The following is a 26,612-nucleotide window of genomic DNA, read 5'->3' on the forward strand; positions in this document are numbered from 1 at the left end:
GCAGCAAAAGGGAAGTAACAACAAGCATAATCTCCATTTATAAGGGCGTAGTTGTCAGATAATGCCCCCCCATGATCAATATTGTGCCAGTCATCATTGAATACCAAATGCTTTTGCAAGCTGTTGAGCTGCAGTAGAAAAGACTTAGAAAGTGAAAGCCTGCACATCGGTATACTACCATTTACAGTGTATTACTGGTTGAATATCACAGCTTTAACACTTGATAAGCCATTATAGAACAATGAGTAAATTAGTATACTGTATTGTGCTTCCATGAAATCTATTCCATGTGTGACGATGTCGAAAAAAACACAACCTAGCAACAAAATGTACTGTAATTTATTTTAAAATTCTGGCACTAGAATAATACAAATTAGTAGTTCATAGCCCAGGTGCTGTATTCCCTAGCAGGCAAAATGTCTTGGCATTGAAGCTTGTTTTAGACTGTTGTGAAGAAGCAGTCAGTGGACTGTACCTCAATACTTCTGCTCCAAGTGGCTGCTAGTTGTGCCGTCTTTAGGTTTGTATACAATAAAAATCTTAGCTAGCTGAAGCTTTGGAGTAAGGCCTTTTGTGCAATTCATTTGTTTGAAAAGCTAAACATACTATTTTCTCTCACATCATTTTAACTCACCTCAGAAAACTGCAGCCTGCCAAAATCACTTGTGGGATTGGCAATCTTAAAGACCTTCTTTGGCATTACCCAGGTCTCCAATGTCTCCAGCTTACTGACTGCAAGATTAGTGGCATGATGTTTAATAAGAAAACCCTGGAAGCGGTCAGCAAGGAAATAAAGATGGACTGAAACCGGGTGGCCCATGGGATAGTATCTGAAAAACAAGATTGAAGAGAAACTGAGAGTGTGGAAAACAAAAAAAAAAGACAGACTGCTGCACAGATATGACCTCACGGCCTGCAATGATAGCAGTGCTACAGCTTAATGCCTAAAAAAAATGACAGAGGAAGAAACAATCATGAGTTAATAGTAATTATTATATGCAAAATTAAAAAAATGGATAGCAAGCTATATATATATATATATATATATATATATATATATATATATATATATATATATATATATATATATATATATATAAATATATATAAATACATATATATATATATATAAATATATATAAATACATATATATAAATATATATAAATACATATATATATATATATATATATATATATAAATATATATAAATACATATATATATATAAATATATATAAATACATATATATATATATATATATATATATATATATATATATATATATATATATATATATATATATATATGTATATAGTATATGTTATTCAGATTTTGGCTGACAGTCCAGTAGCTCAGACAAAAAGAGATTGCAAAAGACCTTCTGTAAGCTACTTCTAACACACCGCTTTCAACCCAAAACTGATATTTTTGGCTTCTCCTGGTCGCTGGTAACTTGAAATGTATTAATTCATACAAAATGTTTGCTGTTCAGCTGTATTCTGAGCTTTCAGTCTCTGAATTATTAGGTTTGCTCAGTTTTTACATCTGGCGTCCCATCCACTGTATTCTCTGTAGAGGTGCTATTATATGAATATTACTGTCCTACTGGGCTTTGCAAAATGTTTTCAAATACTCGTATCAGGCCTGTTGAGCTTTCTATGCGTGGGTCACTTTTTATTCCCAGTCTAAAAGACTGCGACAATTCTGGCTCTGTACAGAAATATGAAATATCATGTTTGTTTAGTTATTTTTTGTTGTTGTTTCAAATAAAAGTTCACATCAATGTTAAATGGCAAGAAGTTAATTGGTAATAGAAATTGTAATCCTGCTGTGCACACACTGATTGACTAAGGACTGGACTGATGAAAAAAAGATTTTTTTTCTTATCTATGCAATAAAGGCTGTCACAGATCAGCTGAAGAACTGATCATCTGTGGTTTCGCTGATGCCTGTGGTTCGTTTTTACCTTCTTGCTGCTGTGGTTCTGTTGGTACCTGTGGTTCTACTATTATGTGATCTGTTCTTGCTGCACAGAGCTCACAACTGTGGGCATTGCCTGCCTCACCTGCTGATTAATATACCTTTCTTCTAGGCCACTTCCTGCCCAGCCTCCCAATCTCCCTCTCTATTTAAGTCATGCTCAGATCACCTCCCATTAACAGTGCAACAGTTTCATTTTTCTCTGAGATTTCTCTTGCTACTATTTGTCCTGCTTCTTGGATTGATCTTCTGTCTCTGTCTCTTGGCTTTGGCTCTTTATGCCTGCCCTGATCTTTGGCCTGTTTTCTTAATCTTCTCTTCACCAGTGCCCACCTGTACTTCTGCACCTGCAGAAGGGTGAACCTGGGGGTCACAACCTGGCACCCACAAGCAGTAAAATCCACCTCCACCATCAGGAGCTCTGGTAAAAACTGGCTGGTACTTAGACTTTAGATTCAGCATTGCCTACTCATACAAGAGATCTACCCTATGGATTTGTTACAAAGCCCAATTGAACCCTCTGTATTTATTACTATATTGCAGTCGTGCTGCATATACAGCAATAAATGTGCAGCTCTTTTAGGTTTATTTTTTATTTTTTTAGTGATTTACTTCTGCAGCAAGTGTTAAAATAGCCTTTGCTGGCAGGATTTAAAGAGTTGGGCCCGGAAGCCACCAGTTTCCTAGCAAAAAAAGGATGCTACGCCTTCTTCTAAGCAGCCTGCATCCTAACAATAGATTGATGCTAGGCAACAGAAGATCCTGCATGCTACTTACAGTATTTTCATATGGGTGTGTGCATGTACCCTTATGTTAACCTGTTGTGAACTGATATTATTGAACACTTTTGAACTCTTGTACCTCTTGGCCTTCTCATTAGGCGGTATGTACTTCAGAAAAACAGGATTTTTTAACTTACTATAAAATGTTTTTCTCTGAGTTTATTGGGGAAGATAGGAATCAGGGGTATTGGCTTATACTGCCGCCTACAGAACGATTTGGATTATGGCCGACAAAATACCATGCCCAGCCTGGTATAACCCTTCCCACTTCCATCATGACTCAGTTTTGTAGGAAAGCAAGACCATGAACACAGAACTGTGAACTGTGTCCCTCAAAGAACTCTAAGAAAAGGATTTTAAAATATGTACACAAATCCAATTTGTATTTCAAGTACTTGAGGGACACATATTTCAGAGACTATTGGAACATTCAAAAGCAATCAAACTAAGGGGTGGGCAACAGCAGCAAAAAAATAACAAGCCTAGGCAACCACAGAATTTGGGACCACCTGCAGTTCAAAGAGCTGCCCAAAATACCTTTCACCTAAAGCTAGAACTGAATAAGGTCTTGTACTCAATCTTTAAGACCAAAGGCTGGAACGAGAAGCTGGTTTCCATTTAAAGAGACCATTAGATATGATAAAAAGAGACTCTCTTTCTAGTCTTTCTAATGAAAGCAGTGGCTGCGAGGTAGATAGAAACAGCTTGCACTACATCCTGACAGCAAAGGAGAATCTCCTTTTTATATTCTGGGGCCGTACAGAGGGAGGTAATCACAATGACCTGGCTGAAATGAAAGGCCAAAACAACCTTAGGAAGGATGGGAGCATTTAAGTCTCAACACCATCTTGTCCTTGTGTAAGACCTGAAAAAGTGCTTTACAGGAAAAAGCCACCAGTTCAGACACACACTCTGCAGAGGTGATAGAGGCAAGGAATGCAACCTTTTGAGTAAGTGGAAAGGGGAATATTCATGATAGGTTCAAAAGGTGGTTTGGAAGTGCTGAGAGAACTAAATTCAAATCCCACAGACAAACTGGTGAATGCATAGGGAGAACCACATGAGAGAACCTCTGTACAAAGAATAGGAGGTCTCTGAAAAATTGCATGTGCTGAGATTTGCCCTGTGATGGTGCTCTGGGTAAAATGCTGATCCAGGCATTTGTACCACAGAATATTTTATGGGATGAAAGCTTCTTTCCTTGCAAAATATGTATCCCATGAGGAATGGTAGATGTTGTGCAAAGAAGAATTCCTAGCTTTTTAGCATCATAGGAATCACCTATTTGAAGAGTCTGCTGTCGCCCAAGACCTGGGCTTCAACAGCCATGAAGTTAAAACCAGTGACCATGAAGCATCTGCAATCTTGAAAAGCTTAACAGGGCAAGCAAGGCCAGTTTCTGGGTAAACACACCTTTGATTCCAACGGTGGCCAGAAAGTTTCCATGATGGAGGGAGGTTATGCCAGACTTGGTGAATTACAAGCAAAATTTCTATGCCTGCATGAAGACATTTAAGACCTTGAGATCCGGGGGGGGGGGGTGCCCCCTTTTAGTTTTTGAACTGTGAAAAGATTAGAGTAGTATCACTGAACCATTCTGCTGCTGAATTGGAGAAACAATCCCTTGATCTAGAAGACCTGCAAGAGCTGCATGGATATCTACTAATTTGTGTGGTTAACACAGAGTGGTTAGAAAACATGAGTGACTATGAGTGGAACTCTAACTTGTAGCCCCTGGAAACCAACTTCCCTATCCAGGTATCAGAGATGCCATCTGTTTAGATGTTCATAAGGGCTAACAATCACCCCCCTACTTTTGAAAATGGGGTTGTCCCTTCATGCGGAAGAGGATCTGTGTGCAAGTTTCAGGGTTTTGGAAGTCCAGGGTTTTCTAGTTGAGTTGGGCACCTGGCTTGGGTGTGACCTTTGAGACAGTGGCCTAAGATTAATAAATGAAACTCATACGAGTAACAAGAAAGGAGACCTTCATTAGATCATCTCTGCAGCAACAAAGCGCTGTCAGCATGAGCTCCAAATGCTTCAAGAATAGAAGAATGGTGTGGAGGTAAACAGAATCCTCTTTTAATGTTTGACAAACTTAAGCAGCGGCAGGTCCTCCATGGTAATCTTTAGTGCCTTAAGATTGGAAAATGACAAACTCACAATGGAAACAGCCCATGTCCTAATAAATGAATCCCCCATATGGGTATGGGGCTGTGAACATTTGGGTGGTATAAACAGATTATCAGGGGTTTTCCGGTCTCCATAAAGGATATCTGGGACTAGTGGATGCACAGGAAAGGTTTAAGTGGTAGAGTTCTAGGACCTCTAATGGATTCTAGACAGGAAGTAGCACTAGTAGAAGTGGCAAACTGCTCATCCATTTCCAAGGTTGGGTGCACCACGCCAATAAGAACCAAAATGGTCTCTCTAAGCCTGGCAGCAATGGCAGTTGCCAACAACTCGTCAGGGGCAACATAATCTATTAAGGGAGGATGTTTTAGAATATTATGAAACTCCTTATCAGACATTGTCTCCATGGCAGAAGGCCTAGTGGACACAGGCAGATCAGATAATGATTATACAGTGAAAGGTTTGGAGGTACACGTATAGCCTCTGCAGTCAAAGTGAGCAATTAAGGTTGAAATCTTGCATAACTGCAGGTTTAAATTGTCCTAAGGGAAAAAAAACAGAGAGTTAGAGGAGTGTAAAGACTCAAATAATAATTTTCCAAGCTGCCTGTATCAGGCCCTTTAGAGGGTATACTGTAGGCAGGACCTGAACTGTTAGTGGATCGTGAACTGGAAGGACCTGGAACAGAGGGACTGCTTCCCACTTGACTGTGATCCAACATGTCATGAGCAAAGCAGGGACAAGATAGATTTGGGTACAAGGCTAAGCCTTGGATACTCAAACAGGCTGCTGGCAGCAGATGAGATTCAGAAAGCCAGAGGTTACCAGGTCATTGTTGATAGGACGCAAAGGGCCAACCGAAGATGAACCACATGTGTCCATTAATTAGGAGCAGTGGCAAAAAAGTGCTATTTCATGGTGATTGGCAGGAACAGTGTGGCGTGTGCGAGAAACATAAAGCGAGCCTTCAGAGACAAGGTCAAACTAATGACTGTGTCACACCTCTAGACCCTGAAAGAGTGACAAAAATAAATTGGTTAAACTTTCCACATAAGAGAAGGCATCCATCCTCTTTGGACACTGGCAGAAAACTGAGGCATGCTGGGAGTGGGAGGGGTTTTACCATGTCGGTCAATGTTTTATGTTTGCCAGTGTGAAAATCCTGATGTAGGTAGCAGTATAACTTAGAAGTCTCTAAATACATTGTGGTTGACTTACTAAAACTGCAGAGTACAAAATCTAGTGAAGCTGTGCATGGTAGCCAATCAGCTTCTAAATTCAGCTTGTTCAATTAGGTCCCTTTCACACGGGCTTTCCGATCAAGACGCTCCATGCAACCCTATAGGGCAGCGGATGTCAGCGGTGAATTGTCCATTGACACCCGCTGCTATCCGATTCGATCCTGTCCGTGAAGTCCAGACAGATGGTAACCCTATTTTCCATCGGTCTGGAGGATGGGATTGGATGAAAATGGACAGGTGGTCAGTTTTCATACGATCTCCCATAGGGGAGAGTTGGGCTCTAACAGGTCTGGCTATGCACAGTGAGCAGAGACGGACCTGTCATCCGTCTGCTCAGCAGAGATCTGTGGATCGATCCCCGCTGAGCAAAGCGGAGTTTGCCAGGCAGCAAGCCCGCATGAAAGGACCCTTAAGCTTTGAGAAAGAAAACTGGAACATGATTGGTTTCTGTGCACAGCTGAACCAGATCTTGCACTCTCCACTTTTAGTAAATCAAGCCCACTGCCTCTTAATGAATGAAAAAGAAATCAAGTCTATTACTTTGTACAATATTTGTAAATTGGATTTTGCAGCAGATGGGCATATAGTGTCAAAATATACCTTAAAGGGAGGACTAAAAATGTACATGCACACAAAAAAAAAACAAATCTAAATATTACAAAAGCTTTTTTAACTGTAAATATATAAAAAAAATGATCCGGATGGATTTTTCATTATTGGTGGTGCTGTGTCAACAATGCAGAGCAGCTAAATACAAACAAAGCTGGCATTGATGGACTAAACAAAGACACTACAAACAAATCACCACCTCCAATATAAGCAATATCCCACCTGCTGCACAGAATACTAAAGTGCATTGTATTTTTATAACATATGTAGCAATAAACATTTACCCAAGGAATAGTCTGAGCAAATTTCAGCTTTAGCATTTAAAGTACATACATGGATAACAAAGCAAAAATTTTATTGCAGATTTAATTTTCCATTACTCTTTTCACCACATGGATAACAAACTTAAATTATAGTGATGCAAGATCGATTGCATGCTTGAACTCACATTTTGAAAAAGAATTAGACTGGAACAAGACAGCAGTATTGACTGTCAGCTGAAGATCTCTTAATATATGCAAGCAGACAAAGGGATTGTTAATGTGTAAATGTAAGGCCACACAATACATCATTAAAAAAGGCCTGGATTCTTTTCTGGGTGTACATAATATAAATGGGTACTAATATTTATAGGTAAAGTTGATCCAGGGAATATCCAATTGCCTCTCAGGATCTCAGGGATCAGGAAGGATTTTTTTCCCCTGCTGTAGCAAATTGGATCATGCTTTGCTAGGGTTTTTTCTCCTTCCTCTGGATCAACTGTGGGTATAGGATTGTGTATATAGGATTGTATGGTTAGGTTTTCTTTACTGTTTTTTTTTTTTTTGTTTTTTATTGGTTGAGCCAGATGGACTTGTGTCTTTTTTCAACCTGACTAACATTGTAACTATGTTTGGAACAATATGTTTAAAAATGCAGTGTTATTTGCAGCCACTGAAAATACCCTACACCTGAGATTAGGATAAAAGATAGATATAATGGAATTTCATGTGTAAAAGACACACTGCAGTCAAGTTGGACTATATGTAAAAAGGTTTAGGCTGGCCGTACATTGGTCGAATTTCGAAAAAACATTCTTTCACAAATCAGAAATGTTGTGCATTTTGTGATTCGATGGTGCCACCATTGATTTAGAAATTCAACCAACCAAGCCTTCAATTTCACCTTATATTGCTACAGAAAAGAATTTTCGTTGCGTGGGAATCTTTCTTTTCTTTCCGGAATTTTTCTTTTCTTGCAATCATGCACATTTATTTTTTGATTATATTTCTCGCACGATTCTCCCATCATTGATTAGAAAATTGTTTGTTTTTTAAAAAATTTCCAACATGCCTGATCACTCAAATTCGATAACCGCACGAAAATCTGCCGTTGCTGCAGCCCACTAACGGTGCGAAATTGGAACGAAAATTCTTTCGAAAATTTGACTCATGTATGGCCACCCTTCGGGTACAAAACAGTGGATAACCTGTAGGCAAATCTAACCCTGCTTTTTAGAATTGGCACTTTATGAAATAAAAGCCCTGACCCAAGCCAAAACACTTTTTTCTCCTGTGAAGAAGTAGAGATGAAGTAGAGATGAGTTAGCTCAAGGTTTTACTGCCCTCTGCGTCTCCACTGGACACATTTCTTTGTAGTTGATGTGGTTAAAGGATATCAGTGGAAAAAAATATTAATTAAAAGGTAATAAAATTGGCGCTCAATTGAAGCACAAACACTGGAGAGCATGTTCTTGGAGCAGCCCCCTCTATATGACATGTGTTGCTAGGGCCAAAGGTTGTTTGGCAGTCATATAGAGGGGGCTGCTCCAAGAAGATGATCTCCAGTGTTTGTGCTTCCCCTTATAGAAATGGCTGGATTTAGCTCCAGGCAGAGTAACAGAGAAGTTAGAAGGAGGATAACAAGTACCCTGGACTTAAGCTAAAGTTTTCAGAGGTTAAAATGCCAGCCTGAAACCCATATAGGATATCCTTTTCCCTTGATGTCTGATGCTGGTTACCCATAAGGATCAATACAGCCTACCTTAAAGGGACCACTACAGGACCGTTCACCACCCTATTGGAGACCCTGCTACCTATTGGTACAAACACTCTTAAAGAGTGTTTTGGAGGTGAGCCGTCATTTCACTCATTTAGGATATTTGCTCACTATCACCCGAGAAGCAGTTTCCCAGACTTTGTGATTGGTCGCAGTTTCCCGCACTTTCGGCAATTTTTTGCACATCAGCACTTTATGAAAGTGTTATTTTATGAACTTATGAATCATATATGAATATTTGCTGTTCCGTTTTTTATGTGCTTTTACCCTCACACTTTTTGAAGTATTTGGGTTTTATCAAATTGCCTCTTTTTGGTATTATTTTCTCATACAGTCACAGTTTTTATTTACACAGTCATATTTTGTTTTTTCCTCCACTATGCATTCTTTTATTTTTCACTTTAGATCATATCTTATTGGTGACTTTGTTTAGTCTACCATCACTTGGCACTTTCATTCACTGTTATTTTTTCTTCACAGTGACATTTGCTCGCTATTATTGGTTATAGCTTTTTGCTGCTATTTATTGAAGTCTGTTTTCACATATTTATGCATTTCTATGCACCTTTGGCACTTATGCACTTTATTACATCACTATTATTTTGATGTCACATTTTTTGATATGTATTATTGATGTGTATATTTTAAGTGAGTTCTCTTATCAAGTTTTATTGGAGATCAATTGAGCTCCGATTTTATTGCCTTTTATCTATTTATGTATGTGGTGACACTATACAGAATTTGCTGCTATTTCCTTTAATTCCCTATTTTGACTCTATACCTATCACTCAGTTTTATCTATAACATCTGGCATATGGTCAAGCGCATAGGTTCTTCTTACTTTCAGTGGAAAAAATTGTTGTAGGTAACTGGAGGACTCATGATCAACCTATTTCTTCTCAATAGTAGCAATTAAAGTGTATATCAAATCAAGATAAAGTCTGTGTTCCACTGGGAAAATTTGCTTTCACTTTCTGTCCTGGAGACAAAACAGGTAATGAACAGACTTCCCATCTTACAGTGGAACTCAACTGTATCTGGGTACCACAAATTGAAACACTATTTCAGTTTAAATATTCAAAGAAAGCACACCCATCCATCCATGTCACTGTGCTTTATTTTATTGAGAAATTACACCCACCTAACATTTTAAGCCAAAGCCACCTTGAGTAAAGGCAGATGATTAATGTAACATTTGCCCTTAGCTCAGGCAGGAGGGTGTGCTTAGCTGAGAAAGCCCCTCTCGTCTTCCAGGGGAATAAAGAAAAATGGCTTGAATAAAGGAGTAAGACTGACCATACATTGTACAATTTTCTTGTACAATTTTCCTTTAGTTTTACCAAACCATATAATACGAGGTCAAACCTAAACACTTTCAATTTGTTTGCAATCAGGCAGGCCCTTGCACTACATCGTTGTCCATGTGGAAAGTGAATCTAATGGAATTTGTTTCATAATTACCAATCAGCTGCTGTACCTGCTGGGCTCTAATGATGAAAATTGCAGGTTCTGCATCCCTTTAGATGAGGAGGGAGTGCCTCAACAAAAATGACATTTTTGTTGCACGGGATGCCAAAAATCTGAATTGTACCTTCATGCAGACTTCTGGGAAAATCAGTGAGCACATCAAACAAGCAGGAAATTATGTTTCTGGGGGGCATTCAATACACATTCTGTGTACCGAACACCTCCTGGTAGCCATATTGCATTGCAATTTACAGAAATTTTTTAGAGCTGCAGATTAAAAAGGAAAGGTAATTTTTAATACCATTCAATTACGAAATGACTTGAGTCACAATCGTATATTCTATATTATTATTTTTTTATTTGCTTTTTTCCCCCACAACAATGGATCTACCCTGTAAAGTATATAGAAAGGCAATGTTTGGTTTTAGTTGGAGTAGGAAAGGAATTCTCAAGTTTTTATTGGTGTTTGTGTCCCTGTTGGGTAGATTTAAGCTGCCCTCATATTATACAATTTTCTTGTTCAATTTCCTTTGCACATGGACACAGACAAACACAGAATGATTTCTTCAGAATAACAAAAGGTAGGAGTCTGCAACAAAGTTTGGTAAAATCCTTGTAATGTACATAGATCACCCAAAGTGGGGTTGCTCCTTAAGTTAATTTTCCCTATCCCAATGAATGAAAAATCAAGTGGACCCTTACTTGTTCCCACAATAGAAGTTGTAAGATGCAAAATGAGAACCCTTAAAAAAACGTTCTATTTGTAATTATAAAAAAACAACTCCACGTAGCCAGTAATTTGTGGGTAATAAATAATTTGTGTGCCATCGCCCCCATGTCAAGCTGTGGTCACTGTAAAGCACTACACTCTGACTAGTTTATTGTTCATTGTATACTTGTAATTTGGACTTTTAAATTTTGTGGTACTGGTAATATCTTGGGGCTTGTTGTTATTCTGTAATATGTGGCTCTGTGCCTGGATTTTAATAGTCTACATAAAAAAAAAAAAAAAACTCCACCATACTTTACCTCTTTATCCTAAAAGAGTATGGGATTAAAAAAAAAACAAACACATATATACATGTGAACATAGAAAAGTGAGTAATAGATCGAGTCTGTCCATTTTTTTTTTCGTTCATAGTATAAATTTATGTTTGTCCCAAGCATGTTTGAAGCCTTTTACTGTTAACTGTCTCACTACCTCTGCTGGTAGATTATTCCAAGCATCAACTACCCTTTCAGTAAAATAATACTTTCTAAGATTAGTTTTGAACTTTCCTCTAATGAGTTTGAGGTCATGTCCCCGTGTTCTTGATTCTGGTTTCATATTGAAAAGACTGCCCTCCTCAACCCTATTTTCCCCCTTGATGTATTTAAAGGTTTCAATCATGTCTCCCCTTCCCCTTCTTTCCTCCAGACAGTACATATCATGTTCCTGACGTTGCTCTCGATAAGTTTTATCCCCCAAACCTTTCCCCATTGTTGTTACCTGTCTCTGGACTCGTTCTATTTTATCAATATCTTTGTGTAAGTGAGGTCTTCAGAACTGGACACAGTATTCTGAATGAGGCATCACTAAAAATCTATATAGGGGAATCAGAACCTCCTTCCTCCTGCTGATGATCCCTCTAATGGTGCATCCTAGAATTCTATTTCTACATCCACAAAAATTGCACTGTGTGGTCTCTCACTTTTGTGGATGTTATAGGCCATCAGTAAACAATCTCCATCCCAGCTATCTACACCCTTGACCTTTGCCCCTTGTGGGGTGGAGCTGGGTAATGAGGGCGGTACAGACTGGTTATATAACACCATGTGAATTTATTGTGGGTCAGTAGTACTTTTGGCTCTACAGAAGCGGATTCTCCCTCGAAACACGTGAGCAAGGCATATGCGGACGCCATCATGTCATCCAGCACCATAGGAGTATGGTGATTGGTTCCATTTTCCTGGAGGTCCTTGAGGTGATTGGTTCCATTTTCCTTACATGTGTGCTATTATCATGCGTTTGTGAGTACAATGTATGCTTTTTTGGATTTTAATAAATTTGGTGGTAATGCACGAGGTTGTGTGCCCATCTCTTGTTGTTCAGTACATCATTAGTGACTGCTCTCTGTTCTGAGTGAACCCCATTTACAACCTCACTTCGCTATCTATCCTTTTGCCAACTGCATACCCACTGAACCACCCAAGGGTTAAGTCCATATACCATATACAATATAGTCACCTTTATGCTGCAGAATCAGTGTAGTACTGCAGCTGTCCCACATCAGCTCTAAGATCAAGAACTGAGCAATCGCATGACTACTGATCGCTCAGTTCTCTGTCTCCCTGGAGTGGAAAGTGGTGAGTGTCAGTCACCACTCTCTGCTCTGCTCCTCCAGCACTCACCAGGCATTCCAGGCTGGAATGGGGGTTAATCAGGCAGCTGGGTGGACCCCAATAATATGGTAAGGATTCTTCCAGAGCTTGGAGCGTTCTCTGTAACATCAGCTCACAGCGGGCTTTAGCCTGCTTTAGTTCCACCCCCCTCCCCCCACAAAAATAAAAATAAAGGTCAGCAGCTACAAATACTGTAGCTGCTGACTTTTAATATTAGGACACTTAACTCTCCATGGATCCCTTACCTGTCCAACGATGTTGGCACCCCAGGCGATTTTTGGATCGGCTCTCTGGTGCCTGCCACTGCCATTAGTGGTAAGGGAAACCGGCAGTGAAGCCTTTCGGCTTCACAGCCTGCTCCCTACTGCGCATACGTGAAGCTCGCTGCGCTTTCTAACTGGCCCAGCGGCAGAGAAAGGAGGAGGAGAGCCAAAATTCAGAGGGGCTATGCTGTGGCAGAGTCTCATGGAAGTGGGGACGGGTAGGAGGGGGAGGAAGGTAGGTGGGGACCAGAGGGCGGGGAACTTTGGGTGGAACTCCGCTTTCAGTTGATTCTGGGTCACAAGAGCGCAAAATTAAATGCACTCCTGTTACCCAGAAGAGAAGTATGGCCAAAAAAGCTTTGGCCATACTTTTCTTTTATCTTAGAAGATTCTCGCCTGTCTTAACCACTTGCCGACTGCGCACAGTATATTTACTGCGGCAGTCGGCCCTGGCCAGGCAGAGTGACGTAGATCTACGTCACTCGCCTGTCACTCCTTCCAGAGCCAATAGCGGGCGAGCGCGCGCCCAGCGAGGCGCGCGCCCGCCTCGGCTCATTCACGGAGGAGTGCGGGAGTGTGACCGGCGGACCCGATGTCCGCCGGTCACACTACGATCACCGGTACAGCAGGAGAAAGACAGAGCGGCTTATGTAAACACGCCGCCTGTCTGTTCTCCCTGTGTAAAAATGAAGATCAGACGGTTCTACTATGTAGAACCGTTGATCTTTGTTTTTACACCAATAGCAATGTCCCTCTACAGTTAGAAGCACGCCCCTAGGACACACTTAACCCCTCCCTGTCCAATACTGTTAACCCCTTCCCTGCCAGTGTCATTTTTGCAGTAACAGTGCATATATATAGCACTGATTACTGCAGTAATGTCACTGGTACCCCCAAAAGTGTCAAAAATGTCAGTCAAGGGTCCAATCTGTCCGCCGCAATGTCGCAGTACCGCAAAAAAAATCGCAGATCGCCGCCATTACTCGTTAAAAAAAAACACCAAAAATGACAAAAATCTTTCCCTTTGTTAGTAAACGCGATAACTTTTGCGCAAACCAATCAAAATACGCTTTTTGCGATTTTTTTTACCAAACATAGGTAGCGTAAAACAAATTGGCCGAAAATGTTAAAAAATTTTGATTTTTACATTTTTTTGGGGGGGAATTTCATATAAAAAAAAGTGAAAAATATTGTTACTTTTGCAAAAATTACGCTCTTTTTCTGTTTATAGCGCGTGATCAAAAAATCGCACAGGTGATCAAATACCACCAAAAGAAAGCTCTGTTTGTGGGGAAAAAAGGACGTGAAATTCGTTTAGGTACAGCGTCGCACGACCGCGCAATTGTCCATTAAAATCACGCAGTAAAAAATCGCAAAAAAACCCCCTGGTCTTTTAGCAGGAAAATCCTCCGGTGGTAAAGTGGTTAATTGTACTGCATTCAATCGGTATGAAACTTAGCTGTTACAATATTGAAGGAATAAAGTATTTCAGATTGAATGCATGAGAACTTGGGCAAAGAAAAAACTCAGTATCCCATGAGAGAATTATTCAGACTTATGGGCCATACACACTATAAGATTTTCTGAAGACTTTTTCCTTTAGACTTACCAAAACCATATAATATGAGGTCAAACCTAAACACTTTCAATTTGTATGCAATCTGGCAGGCCCTGGCACTACATAGAAAAGGTAAATCTGAAGGAAATCTAACCACAAAAGTTGGATAGTATGTATCCAGCTTAAGGCTGGAAAACCAAGATAGAAATTGAAAAGTCCAAAGTCTGTTTTTATCTTTGGTTCACTAACTGACATTAATCAAGCATGCAGCTAGTGTGATTCCAGGATAGCAAAGGACATGCTTGTTATTTATCACTGATCAGCAAGCCAAGTCAGCACTGGCAGCTACCATATTTTCATTCTGACAGGTTCCCAGTTATGGGTGTAGTAAAAAGGTTTACAAGTTTACCAAGGCATATGGTTGAAGGAAAGAATAACTGTACTAGTGGTGTTTTATGGCAATGTTTTCTTTGGGGTTCATCTTTGACGCACTTTGCTGAAGGCCATAAGAATTGATATTAACACAATTGGAGACCTCTACTCCCAGAATTTTTGTTACTAGGACACAATTCGCGTGTTTCAGCTAAGTACCGTAATTGTTTTTCACTTAGTTGGACCTAGTAAAAAGCTAACACCTTTTAGTGAAAAGTTAACACCTACATTTTGCTTTCTTAGTGAAAAAGTTTAGGGAAACAGGTGTGAATAAAGCAAAAGAAAAAAACAATAAAGTGTTTAAAACGCATGGACAAAATGTTCACATTACTCATGTCTAAATTGTTTTTCTCACTTCAATGAGTCAGGTAGCATTGCAACACTTATAAATAACACTATAACATGTAACTTTTCGGCCTCATGCACACTGGACGTTATAGAAATGCCTGTAGCTTTAGCTCTAGAATATGTAAAACCAAAATTAAGCAGCGCTAGCATATTAAAACTGCAATAACAATTTTTGTGATATATGTGGAATAAATAAATAAATAAATAGTCCTTGTGATATCAGTGAAGAAATCTGAATAAAGTGCTCAAGTGCAGAAATAAATAACTTAAAGGTGCTCCAAGGTGATGGTGACCCCTCTTGGCTCCCCACTCACCACAATGCCAGATTGTTAGCGCTTGAAGTATATGCTACACAGAGCCTCCTTTCATGGACTATCATTCGGTGTATTCATATATCCTCGGATAGAAGTGGGTATGATCCGCCTCCGTATCCACCATTAAAATATAAAAGGACCGCACATAGTGAAGTATGTATTTACAATTTATTGCCAAATTAAAGGTTTAAAACATACTCACAAACAGAATAAAATGGTATCGCATTTATTACAAAACTAGTGGACGCCGCAATTGGCGTGCGTTCCACTGTGTGACCAGGAAGTGCTTAACCGGAAGTGACGATACGTCTAGTCCGTGACGGAAGTTGCGTCAAAGCGTTTCACCCTCCCTCTGGGCGTTTTCAAAGGTCTTTGTTTGTGAGTATGTTTTAAACCTTTAATTTGGCAATAAATTGTAAATACATACTTCACTAGGTGCGGTCCTTTTATATTTTAATGGTGGATACGGAGGCGGATCATACCCACTTCTATCCGAGGATATATGAATACAGCGAATGATAGTCCATGAAAGGAGGCTCTGTGTAGCATATACTTCAAGCGCTAACAATCTGGCATTGTGGGGAGCCAAGAGGGGTCACCATCACCTTGGAGCACCTTTAAGTTATTTATTTATGCACTTGAGCACTTTATTCGGATTTCTTCACTGATATCACAAGGACTATTTATTTATTTATTTATTTATTCCACATATATCACTAAAATTGTTATTGCAGTTTTTATATGCTAGCGCTGCTTAATTTTGGTTTTACATATTTTACCTAAGGTTTACTTAGAGTTGCAGCAGCTGCATTCATGCACTTATTTTTTACTTATTTTTATATATTTATGTCCACGTATTTATTTCTTTAAAGAGTGTATTTATTCACTACTTCATATCAAGTTTTTGGTTAATTTATATTGTTTTATTATCTCACTAGTGCGGGAATCAATATATAGATTATTTAGCTCTAGAATGCTGTGTTTTTGCATTAGCGTTTTTAAGCATTATCGTTTTTTTAGCTTTTCTTAGCAACACTGATCCCACAAAAGCTTATGGCTCAAAAATGCTTAAACACTGAATGGCTGCATTTTTCAGTTCTTTCAGTTTTTTTCAGCGTTAAACTATTTTTATACAGCAGAAAAAGGCCCCTGCTGAAAACTGCTCATAAAAGCCTATGTGTGCATGGACGCATAGGATAACATGCTGGGAGCTCACAGGCTGCAGAACAAAACACCTGAAGCCAAAAACAGCAGCTGTTGAAAATGTCCAGTGTGCATGAGGCCTTCATGTGGGGTATATGTTATGGTATGTTTAATGTAACAAGCCCTCAATGTTCTTGTTGATAGCAACAACTCAGGTTTTTCCTTTTTCAAATGTACTAAAAAAAAAAAGTGACAGTTTATTGACTGATATTTTTCATGCACTGAGCCCACTGTTGATGTTCTTTAAAACATGTACATTTTTTTCTTGATTGCTTAATAATATATCAGTTTTGTTTTAAAATCTAGAACTACAATTCCTTTCTCCAATCTAGTTTTGTCTGGCACATGCTATATTTGTACACAGCCTATAAGTTAACAGGCAGAAGCTTGCACATACCGGCAGCTGTTTTCTCCATCTGTGTGTAGGGATGCTTCAGCTCTTTTGAGTCCCATGCGAGAAAACGAATGGAACATAGTCAACATGACATCGCTGATACTGTGGATACCATCAGGTTCATCATACAGGTTCTCCCAATATGATCTCAGGCCTGGTGTGCCAGATGGGTAGTTGCCATACAAATAATAGTCCAGTTGCCCAATTATTTCTTGGTTCACTGCAGCTTCAAATTTACGTGCAAAGAATGTTGGTCTTGCTGTTTGCTACACATATAAAAAAAGATTTGTTAAAATGTCTCATTTATTGTACATGAACTACAATCAACATTTTTAAGACAGACTTTTTTTCTGTATTTATGAATTACAAATATATTAAAGCAGACCTTGCACTGACTAGAGTGTAAGGTCTGCAAATGTGGCTGCCCCCACCCCCTGCTGATAGAACACTGCATTGCAAAAATAAAAAACCCTTCAAAATAAAATGCATTAAAAATATGCATCTTATGATCAAGTTCCAGCTACCTACAGCTTCCTGTCACTGAAGTTCCTGGGCCTCATCCTTCTTGCAAAAGGATGATACAGCATTGTGCAGGAGCCTGTTTTTGTGGGTTATGGGATCCCCCAAAGAAGACCCACTGATGTCACTTTACCTGGCTGGGCCTACTGGAGGCCCGTGTAAGGCAAATATTCTTTATGATTTTTCCCAAAATATTTTTTTATTTCGATAATTTAGGATTCTTGACTGTGGGGGAACACAGCCACTTAAGTGGACCTTGCATTTTAGTGCAAGTTCCCCATTAATTAAAACACCCACTCTCTGTAATACTGGTAAAATCGTTTTCTCCTGTAAAAAGTTTTGAAAACCACATTGCAGACATAAAAGTTTTTATTAGTACACATACGTTTTAAATGATGTACAAAAACATTTTTTAATAACATAATTCTGCTATTCATTGTCAAATCCATACTACATCAGCAATCAAGGATCTGGGAAGTGTACTAGTGAATGTAGCATACAAACTACAAATGTTTTTATCCATTTTTCCGCAATCTTCAATTTGTAAACTTAATTCAGACACACTACTGAGACCTATACATCTATCCTTCAAAGGTGTACACTAGGTATTAAATATGGAAAAGACTGTATGTCTAGGTTGATTTTTTTGGTTAACTCTTCATAAAAATATCTCCAATAGGAATGAGTGAATCAGTTTGCGGGGCATTTTTTCGAATCACTTGTAAAGTCCACATGCCATATTTTCATTCTGATAGGTTCCCGGTTAAGGGTGGAGCAAAAAGGTTTATCACGGGATAGGAAAAAATAACTGTGCTAGTGGTGTGCTTGATGCTATGCTTGATCCGAGCCTATGCTTGATCCGAACTTCAATCATTTTCTCGAACATTTGCATATCTTGTACAATGACAGTTACTAAGTGATTCTTACTAAATAAAGGGGAATAGAAGTGTGAATGTGTTCTAAAGGGAACACAAAATCCTCTCGGTCCAAAACCTTGGCTAAAAACATGTATCTATTTTGCATCCTAGGAGATGTACAACTGTGTGAATAAACAGTAGAGAAGGATCTGGGTGTTCTCATTCATCATAAATGTAATAATAGCATGCAATGCCAGGCCGTAGTTTTTAAAGCAAGCAACATACTTGTACATATTAAAAGATGTATAGATCCCAGAAGGGGAGATATCTTTCCCATGTACAATTCATTAGTAAGACCACATCTGGAATATGCAATTCAGTTTTGGGCACTAGTTCACAAAAAAGATATCTGGGAACTGGAGAAAGTGCAGAGAAGGGCAACCAAACTGATAAGAGGCATGGAGGAGCTTGGCTATGAGGACAGATTAGCTGAACTGAACTTATTCTTTCTGGAGAAGAGGCGATTAAGGGGGATATGATCATCATGAATAAATACATAGGTGGTCCATATAATATACTTATTGGAGTTATTCAATTTAAGGTCATCACAAAGAACAAGGGAGAACTCTTAACGTCTGGAAAAGGAGATGTAACCTCCACATATGGAAAGACTTCTTCACAGTAGGAGTGGTAAAAATGTGGAATAGGCTCCCTCAAGAACTATTGCTTGCCAGCTTAGTAGATTGTTTTAAAAAAGAGCTGGATGCATTCCTAAATTAACAAAATATAAGTGGATATTAACATTTATAGGTAACAACATCAGGGATTGTTGATCCAAGGAAGATCAGACTGCCTTCTGAGGAATCAGTAAGGAATCTATTTTTTCCCCACTGGAGCAAATTGGATCATGCAACCTGATTATGTAACTGGCATTTTTTATTTATATTTGGCATAATATCCTTAATTTTTATTTTACTTTATAGGTTGAGTGCTATCATTTAAATGCCTACGGATCAATAAACAAGCAAAAATTATATCTAGAAGTTAGGATGTGCGTAGCTGGAGATTTTTTTAAAGGTACAGTGTAAACCTAGTGTCAACGTGAGAAGAAGAACCTCTTGGGAAAATTACAAAGTCATTCCTGAGACTTTGATACGCACAAAGTTCTTGAAATTTTTTAGTAGGTTGCAACCTCATCAGACATATAACATTGCTCCCTTTTTCAAGTATTTCAACTAAGGTTTAATACCCTGGGCAATGCTTTATTTAAAATCTCCAGTGTCTTATATTACAAGAAAATAATGTGGTAGCTATTCTCTGTAGCCCTATTTGAAACTGCACATCTATGTTTGAGGAAGTAAGATTTGTGCCACTATTCTCTAAAGAAATATTTGTTGAGCTTATTCTTTTAAGGTTAAATAGAAGAGTACTGTATAAAATATATTTGAGTAACAGTAAAGGGCTGGAAAAAATGGCAAAAAAGCTAATTGCATTGTTCACAGAATTCTTTGTAATTTGTGAGGTATTTGTTTGTAGCTCTTTTTTATTTTTAGGTAAAAAAAATTATAAAGCTGTAACCAGAAATTTAAAATTTGAACTATTAAAAAATAAGTATATCCAATTATTAAAATCTCAAAAAGGTTTAACATTTTAAAGGCCATTTGAAAAGTAACGTATAACATTTTTAAATCTTCAAATTTTATTTAAAAAATACCTGATAATCCCCCAAGGAGTGTCCTTGTTTGAGCATTTCCTGTTCTAGGGGATAACTCTCTGTCCCCACCTGCCCCTATGTTATCACCTGGCCCTCAGTCATCTCTAAGGTCAGCCGGCTTCAGTTCCAGATTCACCTGTGAGACAGAGAGCCCAGGAAGGTGGCTGAAGGGATGGGAGGGGGGAAACCCCCTTCGGCCACCTGCAAAAGCGATCCAGCAGCTCATTAACTGCTAGGATTGATTTTATATTACATCACTGGCCGATAAAAAAGATACTGAAATGATGTCTGTAGCTGCAGGCATCATCCTGGTATAGTGATATAAATAATTAAACCCGCGCTGAGGGAGAAAGTGACTATAAATGATTGTTTGACTAAATGCTGCAGCTGCTGTTCACCAAGTGAAAAACTCGGACAAATTGTATAAATCAAGAAAACAGTGTCAGATGGCAGTAGCATTCTTTTTTCCTATATGCAGCACAATCTACAAACCTTTGTAAGTAGTTTTTTCTTGGTTTAATAAATCTTTCACATTACTGGCTTCACTATGCGATGTATTTATTCCCTTTGAGCGTACCAGCACAATCATCATAAAGGGGCTATAGTAACTGTATATCAGCCTGGAGGAATCATCAGATCGTTAGTTACGCAGCCCTGAGTAATCAGCATCAAGGGGTTTACAGAAATATAGAGTTACTTTGTATTTGCATCAGTTCCATGTCTATTTTGACCATAGGTGGAGGGTCCATCATTTCTGATGAGTGGGGTTCCTGAAGGGGATTGAGACACTCTGCACTGGATATTGAAGAACCTCAGTGCTTCAGCACTTTTTGTTTGCAGCACCACCAGCATCATTTTTTTTTCACCCTACATTGGACTGGTTTTGCACATTATATTGAACCTTTATAGCACCAGCAGTATATTTTTAGAGTATCACACTTTGCAAGCACTTGTGCACTTTATTTATGGATTAATTATTTATCACATATTTATTTATGTATTTTTTGCCCACAATAGTTTTTTATATAAGAGAGGTGTAACCCTTTTGCAAGCGCTGTTTTCTTGATTTATACATATCATCCTGGTATAACCCCTTCAACCTGGTGACATACGGGTTCTTTGCAAAGGCTGAAGTGGTTAATGTGTTCTCTGCATTAAGGTAAAAAGACGTTTACATGCAGCCCCCCTAAATACTTACCTTAGTCCAATTTTGATGCTGTACTGAACCCAAGAGCAGCGGCACTGCTCTCTCTCTCCCACTTTACTCAATCATGTCCAGTAGCAAGAAAGCAGGGGACACAGTGCAGCTCAGGATCCAGCTGGCACAAGTGGCTTGCTATGGGGGCACTCGGAAGGAGGGAGGAGCCAGGAGCGCCAATGATGGACCCCAGTAGAGGAGCACGGGGGCTGCTCTGTGCAAAACGATTGCACAGAGCAGGTAAGTATAAGATATTATTTTAAAAGAAAAAACCTTTACAATAACTTTAAGAAGAAAGCATATACTTTTGTGTATCTTTAAAGTGGTTGTAAATCTCAGACATAAATCACTGTATGAACAAAGCATATCCCTCTATAGTGTGTACTTGTCTCAGTTAAGTGTCATTTCTGTCTGCTGCTTCATTCCTGAACTGGCAGCATCACTTCTGGCAAATTTTCCTGAAACCAAGAAAAAAAAAAGGGTGACAGGGGAGGAATCTCTAGCTGATTGATGGCCTCAGCTCTGCTTCTGTGTGCTGTGTGAAGGGGGTGTGTCCCTTCCCTCCAATCAGCTCTCCTCACTGAGCTCTGTAGTGTGTAATTTTGTGTGAACGAGCCAAAGGGAAGATATAAAAGATTTGTAATAACCTTAAAGGAATTTAACTTATGGAACAGGTAAGCCCAGGCCACCTACACAACCTTACAAAGTAACTCATAGTTCTTACAACAAATATCCACTTTTGTAAACAGCTGTCAACAGGTCAATAATATACCTTGTGAGGATTTTCCATGAATGTGTATACTTTCTAACTGAATGCTATTTTCTCTCAATAGCTCTATTTTCTACTATTGTCAATAGATACCTCACAGAGCCTTACAATTAGTGCCAGCTGGACGCTAGCAGTATTTTAAGAAGCACAAACCCTACAAGAATATTTGTAAATTCACCTTTTCATACTCAATTTAAAGAATTACTGTTATATCATTCATGCAGGAAGTTCATCTGATGACCAAATCTTCAGTTAACTGATAGCATATTTAATCAAAAATTTGTAAATATCATATGGTACAACACATGCCCATTGTATTCTTTAGTGAACTGACTCCAATCTATGTGTAATCTTGCTGCTCAAATAAAGGCATTGGCAAAATTCATAGATGCTCGATGGAAAAGGAGGAAGATGCCTAAATCACTAAGGCTGCATTCACATGTCAGCTTATAATCGCGGGCAGAACTGCCGCGGTTCCGCCCGCGATTCGGAGATTTATTGCAAATCGCGGGACGCCTAGCGTTGCCCGTTGATTTGCAATAGCCCCCCAAACGCCGAGCGATGTTGCCGCGATTTACGCCCGCCGAATCGCGGCAACATCGCGCAAACAAAATCGCGGGACGCAATACGCTCCAAAAAAGTACATGAGCTTCTTTGAAGCGTATTGCGTCCCGCGATTTTGTTTGCGCGATGTTGCCGCGATTCGGCGGGCGTAAATCGCGGCAACATCGCTCGGTGTTTGGGGGGCTATTGCAAATTAACGGGCAACGCTAGGCGTCCCGCGATTTGCAATAAATCTCCGAATCGCGGGCGGAACCGCGGCGGTTCTGCCCGCGATTATAAGCTGACATGTGAATGCAGCCTAAACAATATGAGTAAACTCAGTGGCATTGTTTTGCTTTTAGTTTAAAGGGACAATAAAGTCAATTTTGTTTTCTAAATAATGCACACAAATGTCACTTTCCCCCTCTTCTCGCAGTCCCCATTGGTGCTGTAAGCGCTTCTCCTCCTTCAGGAGCCTCCTGTAGCAAGCTGGGTGTTAAGGAGACACCAATGCATACACACTTATGTCAGGTCCTGTGCTGAGCTGTGTGTGTCCATTGACGCACACAGCAGTGATAAGCCATGCCCCAAGACCCTCCTCATAGGCGTTTGACTAATGGCAATAGGAGCTTATACTGTATCTCCGTTGCCCTCAGTTTCTTATGTGAAAGTAAGAAGTGAGGGCAGCAACACTGGAGCTGGAGACAGTGCTGAAGAGGTGACATGGTGCCAGGTGTTTAGGGATGGAGGAGTCTAGGACAGATAGACTAGAGAATGCATTAAAGTGGTTGTTTAAAGGCTATTCGCCTTAATGCATTATCTGCATTAATGTTAAAAAATGTTTGTAGCTACCCCCTCAGCCCCACCAAAAACTCACCTGAGCCCGATCCAGCCCTGCGTACATCTACAGCAGCTCTTCTCCCCTCTCCCAGCTCGCACAGGCTTGGCTGAGAGCAGCCGGAGCCATTGACCCCTGCTGCTGTCAGTCAAAAGCTGTGAGCAGAGAGTGGAGGCCGAGCCGGGCTGTGTGTCTGAATGGGCGCAAACTAGCTGGCTGGAGATCGAGTATGCACAAGTGCTGCCATAGGAAGCGGCTTCCTATGGGGGCAACAGGTAAGGGGGGAAAGCCAAACGTGCTGGTGGGGGACCACAGAAGAAGAGGATGGGCTACTAAGTGCAAAACCACTGCACAAAGCAGGCAAGTATGACATGTTTATTATTTAAATGAAAAAAAAAAAAAAAACATAAAAAAAAAAAAAACTTTATGCTTAACTACTATTTTAAAAAGTATCTAAACAATAACAATTTATCTTTTCTTACTTGCCTCATTTTGCTCTGTTAAATATACCTAAAAAAATTACAGAACATCCTACTATGTTATAGAGATAAGAAGAGGGAGAGGTATTCTGTAGGCCTAACACACTTCCTGTCCTAGATGACATTACTGCTCCTTCATAGTCATTTCATGTTGTTTCTCTAGGACAGGAATCATGTTACTGTCAGAAACACCAGGTGAAAACAAATGAAAAAAGGCATTGAAAAAGAAAACAAACGCAGCTACTACATTTAGGGACTAGTAATGCAGTATATGACAAACATACAACATGTATCTATGAAGTTACAAAGCCTGGTGAAAATTGTGATCATTTAAGCCTGATTTACTGGCAACATTTTGTTCCCCTTTTATTGGTTGAAGTAGATAGAGGTGTCTTGAACCTGACTAACTATGTAACTCTGTAACCATTCACAAAGCACAGCACGGTGGGAAGCTACAAGGAGTCACAGCTGGCTGCCCACAGTTAAAATGCCAGTGTCGGGAACCCGGAAGGCGGGTGGAAAACCGGACTGGGTGAGGAGAGCGCAGAATCCCTGGACAGATGAGTGTCTGTTTAGTAAAAGTCAGCAGCTAGAATTTTTGTAGTTGCTGACTTATTTTTTTAGATCTGACTGTAAGAATGTAATATAATATAGGGTTTTGATGATTTTCTAGCACTAGATGCACTAGAAATATTTTATTCACCTCTTATATATATTCTATATTTATTGTTTATTTGTACACTTAAGTGTATGAGGCTAATATACTGTATATCTGGTGATATACAGTAGATACAGCAGCAGGTGGTTATTGAAGAGAAATAGAGAGCGCAGATAATTTTATATAAAATGAACTCCAGATGCCTGGCTAGATGAGAGCCCAGCCGGTGAGTGCATGAAAGTCTATGCCTTTGCAAAAGCAATAGTTTAGGCATTTTGCTAACCATGTTACACATAGGGATCAAAGAATGTAACTCCACACAAACTACAGCTTTTAATTATGTCTAGACAATGCCAACTAAATTACAGAAGGAGGCATTGATTTTTACAGGATCTATATGCTTTTACAGCTGAGAATACTGTTTGCTGTATGTCTATGTGGGCACATCAGTGGAGCAATCAAATTACAAACACCCCAGTCCTAGGGAAATGGCAACATAATATTCTGGACAGGACATTCTGTTAATAAAAGAGCCATAATAAAAAGATTGCTAGGAATATGCCACAGGTTAAACATTTATGGGCACTTGACGTTTACAACATCGTGGCTGAAGTCCATGTCTGCTATATGAGCTGAGCTATTGCTGCATTTTTCCCTGACCTTCGTAAATGGATACAGAACAAATCAAGGTCGCCGCTGTGCTGATTCCACATTGATACATCTTAGCTGAAAGATAAATGCTCAAGACTAGACCTGTCCAACTCTTGCCTTTAGTTGTCAAAACATCCATTAAGTGTGAACATAAATTCATTCAGATACAAGGCTTGCTGAATGTAAATGATGTTTATTTGCATACATTTAATGCTCAGGCAGCATTCCGGGCACCTTTAGCAAACAAAGACAAGAATATTTAAAGGAAGTTAAAGTAAAGTTACCCACAGGCATAATATGATCCATGGTGGTTCAGATTACAATTTTCACATCTATGGGGTAAACACTATAAAACTGGCTTGATACAGCAATGTTTGAAAGATAAACTAAATTACTAAAAGGAGGGGGAAGGGGACGTGGGGGTTGTTCCATTTTTACATGCCAAAGCCTAAAGGAACCTATGCCCAGATCATGCACATTAAAGTGTACACATTCTGGACAAAAAGAAAAAGTTCTTAGAACAAGCCTTCATTTATGTATAAACAATGTGAAGACAACAATTTGTAAACTTTACAACACAGGCTATGAAAGCTTAGCCTTTTCCCTATTACATTCAATTACTCCAAAATCTTTGGGGGAGAATTGGTACACACAGAATCTGGTTCAGCTGTGCATAGCAACCAATCAGCATCTAGGTTTTATTGTCGAAGCCTTATTAAACAATCTGAAGTTAGAAGCTAAATGGTTACAATGCACAGCTGAACCAGGAAGATGTTCACAAGTTTTAGTACATTTCTGCAATTGTACATATATATTAATTCCATTGTATGGGCACAGGTTCACTTTAATTTTCAATTTTGACTAGAATGTACTTTTAAAGTAATAAAATACTCTATTGATTTTCAAAAAGAACATCCTGGAAGTCTTAGAGTAAAAATGTCATACCTGATCTAAAGTCTGAATTCTCAGAACTTCAAAGGGACATACATTAAACATACAGTATTTTAGAGCATGAGCTCTCTAGGTCCATTACAACCTAGTCTGTTGGTGAGCCCATTTCCTAGTGTGTTTCAAGAAAAGAAGATTTTTGCCCAATCAGGAAAGCAACCCTATGCACAATTATGCAAAAGCGTCTTTTGTACAACTGTGTAAGATGCATTCGAGTTGTATTTAAAGGAATAGTTTACCTTTCCATCACCTTTCCAAAAAATACCTATGCATTTCATCTTCTTTAGAATATTA

General features: G+C 39.2%; 1 protein-coding gene across 1 annotated transcript in view; it reads right to left on the minus strand.

The window, feature by feature from the left end:
* The window catches only part of XYLT1 (xylosyltransferase 1), a 530,851-nt gene that overhangs the window by 33,767 nt on the left and 470,472 nt on the right, over positions 1-26,612 (minus strand). The window contains exons 8-9 of the mRNA XM_082261193.1: positions 17,148-17,410; positions 635-830 (exon numbers count right to left, since the gene is read on the minus strand). Coding sequence (XP_082117319.1) covers positions 635-830; positions 17,148-17,410 — 459 coding nt within the window. The remainder of the gene's footprint in view (positions 1-634; positions 831-17,147; positions 17,411-26,612) is intronic.

Source organism: Pelophylax lessonae (genome assembly GCF_965119305.1).
Source record: "Pelophylax lessonae genome assembly, chromosome: 6".
Classification (NCBI taxonomy): Eukaryota; Metazoa; Chordata; class Amphibia; order Anura; family Ranidae; genus Pelophylax; species Pelophylax lessonae.